Raw genomic sequence first — 6464 nt, 5'->3', positions numbered from 1 at the left:
ACATACCGGACATAGTAGACATACCGGACATAGTGAATATTGTGGACATAGTAGACATACCGGAGATAGTGGACATAGCGGACATGCACTAATTAAAGGGACCTTGAGTCCGAGAGAGAAGCCAGAAGGCTGCGATAAATTAAAAAACTCTTGTACTCTTGCATACAAATGACATTCTTCTATTATTTTTGTAATGAAGCACAAGAGATCAAATTGCAATTCAATGTTTATTTAATAATTTTCATGAAGTGTTGAACCTAAAAATTTAATTCTGAGTAAACAAGCTACATTGCTTTTTTTGATAACAGATATATGTGTTGTTGTGCTGTAACAGAAGATCACGGAAGTTTAATTCTTTCTCTCCCGTACCCGAGTGATAATTAAACAAACAACACACATGAAGAGAACGAAGATAAGGATTTGATTCATTGACACAAAGTTTTCACTTTGAATTGGGACAGGATTTCTTAGACTGGCTCCATCAACTACAATAAAACAAAAAAACATCAACTACAATATTTTTCTTAAGTTTCATAGAATAGTAATGTGGGGTAAGTTGAAAACTGCTAGCACATATTATCATATATTTTTAATTGGGATTTTATTAATTAACAACACTTTTAAGAGCGATGAGAATACAGTTGTTATTTTTTGCTTATTACTAAAACATAGACCAGCACAACTTATTACATAATTATGTATTCATACCACAATTTGAAAAAACTTGCATTAATTTATACCCAGAACATTTTCAAGGTATATATATATCAAAATTGCTTAGCAGTTAGCATCATGTCCTGAATGTGTTTTTAACAAATAACACTGCTTTTTTAAAGTCTGGAGCCTAGTGTTATATAGGCCAAATTCTGTAAATATTCCAAGCTTACTACTAAATGGAATGACAAAATAAATCCTATCTTATCTTATTCTACTATTTGTATACGTAAGTTTTTAATAAAATATATTTCTATATAGAACACTCACAAATGCACGTTCTGCCATCAGTAGATAAGTAGAAGCCGTCCATACAAGAACATCTTGGCTTTCCATTCATCACAACACACTTTTGTGAACAAGTTTGAGGTTCAAGCTGTAAACAAGTACAAATTGTTTGATATTATTTTTTTAGCTCCTAACAATACGGGTATTAATTTTTACAGATTTAGTAAATAATTTAAATTTGGGTCGCTAACTGTCGCTGTACCATTTATAAAAAAGATCAAAAATCAAAAAAAGTCATTTAGTTAAAAGTTTGGTAACAAAGTTTATGGAGAATTCGTCATGAATTGCAACTAATTCCTGAAAACAAATTAATATGAGTGAAAGCTAAAAGTGGGTATTTTCTGATTTTATGTAATAATAATATAATAATAACTTTATTTGTCTGTACAATTATGGTAGCGAAGGTTTAGAAATATTTTAAACTAAAAAGCAGGATATTGCGACAAAACAACAGCTGTTAGAATATGTACAAATGCTTTGATGTTATTCATGTTATCACACATAAAATGATATCAGTTGTTTATATGAGCCTAGTGTCCTAGTTAGTACCAATTGTAATACCTCATCGCAAGCGGACACAATTTTCAGTGGCCCAATTGAATACAGCTTAGAATTTGGATGATTCACTTGTCCAACAAAACGCTTTCTGCGTGAGGGGCAGGTCTGGTAAAAAGATAAAATTTATCAAGGTTAAATTTTGGTGATTTTAAACAACTTGTGCCCATATACCAGTTACTAAGTATGTAGCCTTAGGAGATTTTTTGAATTTTTTTTGTATTACTGGTATTTTGAACCACACATTAGTGAATACTGGGTCAGGGTGATTAACACTTAGTGTCTTGCACAACCCAGAGGTAATGGGTTCAACTCAAGGCTCATCGCTGCTACTGTTAGTGTATGTATGTGTCCTTGGGCGAGACACTTAAGGGCAATTGTTTCAAACCAGTGGTCACTAATGGGTTGTCCAAATTATCTGCCACATATGAATAAAAAAATAATTACTTACAAAGTAACATACTTGGTAACTCGTAAGCTGGCACAAAGTGTATGAAACAGAACACCCGTGTCTAACAACTGTCATTTTAGGCCATGCAAGGATAAAATAACACAGTTTATAGCACTTACTGGTCCAGAACAGCTTCCTGAGGTATTGTAGCAGACATCCACTTCACAGTGAATGTAAATTCTCTGATCTGTAATATTGGTCCAGATAAAGGAAGCCACACCAGCTGAGATGTAATACGTCTCATAGTTCTTTACCACCTTGATATTTGGCTTATCCATGGCAGAAGCACAACTGGAAAAATATTGAGCATGACATACAACTAGGTAAGTAAATACAAGTAACCGATTTTAAAATGACATAAAATCATGTCTTTACACATAAGTCAAATGATTGATATTATATCTTAAATACAGATAAATATTAGAAAAAAACATATTTTGATCTCGTAAAATAAACTGTCTTATTCAATTTTTTGTTCTACTTTAGGACAATTACAACTGGCTTAAAAATGGCTTTCATTAACTGGCTTAAGAACACACGTGCCCAATAGGATGACAAAATCAAGCTTCAAATCCTACATACTATATTTCAAAATTAAACAAATTACTGTCGCATCTGCCAACAAAATCCATTCCGAAGAAAAACAAAAAAAACTTACCCTTCTTGAATAATGTCATATTTTTGCATACTACGGGGGTCGGCTGTTGGTGTTGCCCAACATTTTGGAGCCTTTATGAAATACATAAAAATAAAATATATTAAAATATCTTTAAATATTTGTTTACAGAAGTAAAAAGTTTTTTATTTTGCATACTTCGGCAACTTAATTTTAACAAGATAATTAAAAAAAACTTTTATGAGTAACAGTTTAAATTATCTACCATTGGCTCAACAGATTAAAAATATAAAAGTGTTTAAAATTTGGAATCCCAAATAAAAAATGCATTGCAAAACACACAATGTCAATTTAAACACATACGAAATTTTTCTGTTGAATTGGCATTTTTATGAACAAATATTTGATAATAAATTTACCTGAAGCACCATATGTGCATTATGCCTATTGATGGAAGCCTTGAAATAAATGTATTCTTCAACCAATACATTTGGAGGATTTGCACCGATACTTTGGAATGGCATGGTGCAGTTCTCATCACGGAACAAATTCATAGAAATATCAAATCTTCCGGCACCACTCTGTGCATCAAGGGCAAGTTTTCTGGTGTATTAAAAGTTTATTTGTAAGAAGTTTTTCATATTTTTTAATTATCTTTTATATTAGGACTAAAAGGACCTTTTAACAAAATTGGGCCGTTATACATATCCTATGCAATGTTGGTTTTAATAAAAATTTATATGTTTGGCAGCAATAGAATCAGAAACGCATTTGTACAAATTTCCTTCGTTTTATAAACTTTAGTTTCACACTACATAAATTTTTGCAAGGTCATTCTTTAATAAATTTTAGATAAAAAAAGGCTTTTATCGGAAAATAGTTAATACTTATATTAGCAGAACAATATTTCCATATAAAAAAAGTTGTATCACAAGATTTCCTTACTCAATTCGTGGGTCAATAGGGCTGAAATCAACCTGTGCAGTCCTGTTAAAGGTGCAGTTGAAAGTGATGCAAGCATCAAAGTAACGTTGGATGACACCTGTGGTGGGTGGCATGTTACGGACATCGTACGACAAGGTTATTGTTTCTTGGTCCATCTATTAAAATAGAAAATTTTTTTAGTTTTTTTTTCTCTGAAAATAGTTTAAAAATATTTTTGATTTAATTTTTATGTTATTGAATAGGTATTCATTTTGTCTGGGTTATTTGAATTTATGTTTATTTCCATGCAGAAATGAAGTTGTTAATCTGACTTTTTGTGAGAGTTATAAAAAATTAAAAATGGCATTTTTTGGAAAATAATGGTTACAGTTTTTAATAGAAAAACAAGTGAAAATCAACTTACTGCCGTTCTCACACCGCAGGATAAAATGTCGAAAAGCAAAAAGGTAACAGTTAATTTGCCATCAGGTAAAGATAAGATACGTGGTTTGCAAGCAGCATCAACATTTGCAGGAAGGGGTCCAGGTCCAGCTATAACCAAGTCAGCAGGTGATATTCCAGCATTGGTTAGGTTGCAGTAGTCGATACTGTAGTTAAAGGATTGTAATAAAAATTTAGTGAAAAAAATATAATAACCCACAAAGTAACATAGTTAGTAACTCGTAATCTGGTCAAGGCGTATGAAACAGAACACCCGTGTTTAATGACTGTCGTTTCCCAGTCATGCAAGGATAAAGTAAATTACATTTATAAATTCATTCTATTGAAAGAGTAGTGGACTTTAAATGCGACCCTTAAAAAAACTGCAAACTTAAAAATGCAAAGTGCCATATCACAGTCCCGAGAGTATTAATAAGCTGTAAGAAAGCAACTCCACAAATTAAGCTAAAATTGACAAAATTTAATATTTTATTCGGAGATTTTATTTTACCCTATTTCAGTGGCTAGACAATGCTATCATAAGTGCCTTTGCGGACATTTAGAAAAACTTTAATTTTTTTTCCAGCCATTGGACAATGGTTCAGTTAAGTTGGTAGCCATACACATATCAGCAAAAACGTGTACATAGTATAAGATAAACTTACTTTATGCCAACCAGTGAAGGCTGGCATGTTAGACTTGTGGTAAAAGCTTGGTTCTGCAACGCCTGGAGGTTCAGTTGAGTTATATTCTTCTTAGGGCACATGTTGTCCAAATGTGTAGTCACTGTTTATATATGAATAACTTTAATAAAAACTAAAATGCTTGGGTATCGCGATCGCACAGTTTGTATAGTAATAAGTGTGTATATTTTTTCCACAACATTTAATAACGACTTCTGCTTGGTGGTTATTTCCCTCTTTTTATTATTTGTTATTATTATTTTAGATTGACATACTTGGAAGTTGTAAAATTGTTATTATCCAAACTACATGAATTAGGTCATTTTTTGTTTAACTCTCTACTTACAAGAAGCTGGAGCTCCATCGAAAAGTGAGGTGTTGAATTGACCGCTTGCAATTGCTTGAGAGATCACGACCAAAACTTGCTCTTGTGAGACCACTGGGGCAGTTTCATTCATTACCAGATCATACCTGAATTTTGTAATAAAAGTAAAATACATGAATATTCTGTACTTTTGTTCTGTGGTTAGCAAACTACAACTGTTATAACCCAGGTATTCTGTATCACACACCTCATGTATACAACTTTTTGGTGATGGTGTTTTTTTTTGAAAAAAAGATGAAAAACTTACAAAACAATAACGGATCCATTTCTTAATTCTGTCACTATCAAGTCTGCATAGTTTATCGGGGCCAGTAGTTGTCTCATTAGGTTTTTGAAGTTAGCAATAAAGAGTTGAGATGCTGGACTGTTTAAGTTGTTGAAATCAAGTTGGAACAGATCTCTCAATCTTTGCTGGAACTTGTAGTGAGCTGGTGAAATATAAACACTATTTATGTATGTAGTGCAAAAAATGATTTTAAACTTCAATGGTTTCAAGTTTTCATTTGGATTTTACCGAGAACCAAATGGCCGGTCTGTTATGCATATCCTTCAATAGAGTTTTTATATTATAAATGAATGTAACTTAATTTATCCTTTTGTGGCAGGAAAACGACAGTCGTTATAACACAGGTGTTCATACAATTGTGCCAGCTTACGAGTTACCATTATGTTACTTTGTGAGTGATTATTTTTTTGTTTTTATAATTTTTTGTGTATATTACAAACAAATAAATAGTCTGTACATTTCACTCAATAAGCCAGAAGAATATAAATGTATTCAGACAAAAAAATATTTAGCTTTGTAGCAACAGTAGCAGAAAATTAACTTGGTTTTACTTACCACGACATTTGTTTCCTTGTTTCACTTTGTTTGGTGGACAATCACATGTAACAGGGTTACTGCCATGTTCATTGCAAACAGAACCTTCTGTTGTGCAATTAATGTTTGCACAACTTGTTGTATTGACAGAACACAGTGTTGAACTGATCCTACTGTGGCCAGGTCTAAAAACATTTAAGATTAATAAAAAAAGTCAATAAAAACATTCAGTTGGTTAAAATATGTACTTCTGCAACCAATGTAAGTAGACACTTCTGGATGCTACCTCTTTAAATGTATTTTATTTATTATATTTTTTATTCTTTATGTGTGAGGGCCTTGTCAAGGACCTGGGATTTAGGCCAGATTTGGCCCATTACCCCAACACCCAGGAAGGCCATTTAAGTCCTTCTTGCGAGGGTGCCGCGACACTTGATCGCAGTCAGAAGCGTAATATTGGCATCATTTTTTATCCTTGTGTGCTTACGAGTTACCATACTTTCAACTTTGTGTATAATTACTCTCTTTGAATGTAAAAGATCACTTAATATAAAGTACCATATATTATATTCTATGTGTGTGAGATC

General features: G+C 32.4%; 1 protein-coding gene across 1 annotated transcript in view; it reads right to left on the bottom strand.

The window, feature by feature from the left end:
• Nucleotides 1-208: 208 nt before the first annotated feature.
• The window catches only part of LOC100182005 (neurogenic locus notch homolog protein 1-like), a 32974-nt gene continuing 26718 nt past the window's right edge, over nt 209-6464 (bottom strand). Inside the window, exons 17-28 of the mRNA XM_026833671.1 lie at nt 5899-6062; nt 5305-5485; nt 5019-5143; nt 4655-4775; nt 3973-4156; nt 3570-3724; nt 3044-3227; nt 2667-2737; nt 2128-2299; nt 1564-1665; nt 985-1090; nt 209-485 (exon numbers count right to left, since the gene is read on the bottom strand). Of these exons, the coding sequence (XP_026689472.1) occupies nt 349-485; nt 985-1090; nt 1564-1665; nt 2128-2299; nt 2667-2737; nt 3044-3227; nt 3570-3724; nt 3973-4156; nt 4655-4775; nt 5019-5143; nt 5305-5485; nt 5899-6062 (1702 nt within the window). The 3' untranslated portion in view covers nt 209-348. The remainder of the gene's footprint in view (nt 486-984; nt 1091-1563; nt 1666-2127; nt 2300-2666; nt 2738-3043; nt 3228-3569; nt 3725-3972; nt 4157-4654; nt 4776-5018; nt 5144-5304; nt 5486-5898; nt 6063-6464) is intronic.

This window comes from Ciona intestinalis, chromosome 3, assembly GCF_000224145.3.
Source record: "Ciona intestinalis chromosome 3, KH, whole genome shotgun sequence".
NCBI classification, from domain to species: domain Eukaryota; kingdom Metazoa; phylum Chordata; class Ascidiacea; order Phlebobranchia; family Cionidae; genus Ciona; species Ciona intestinalis.
The sequence above is the reverse complement of the archived record's forward strand: the minus strand, read 5'-3'. Positions and strand labels throughout refer to the sequence as shown.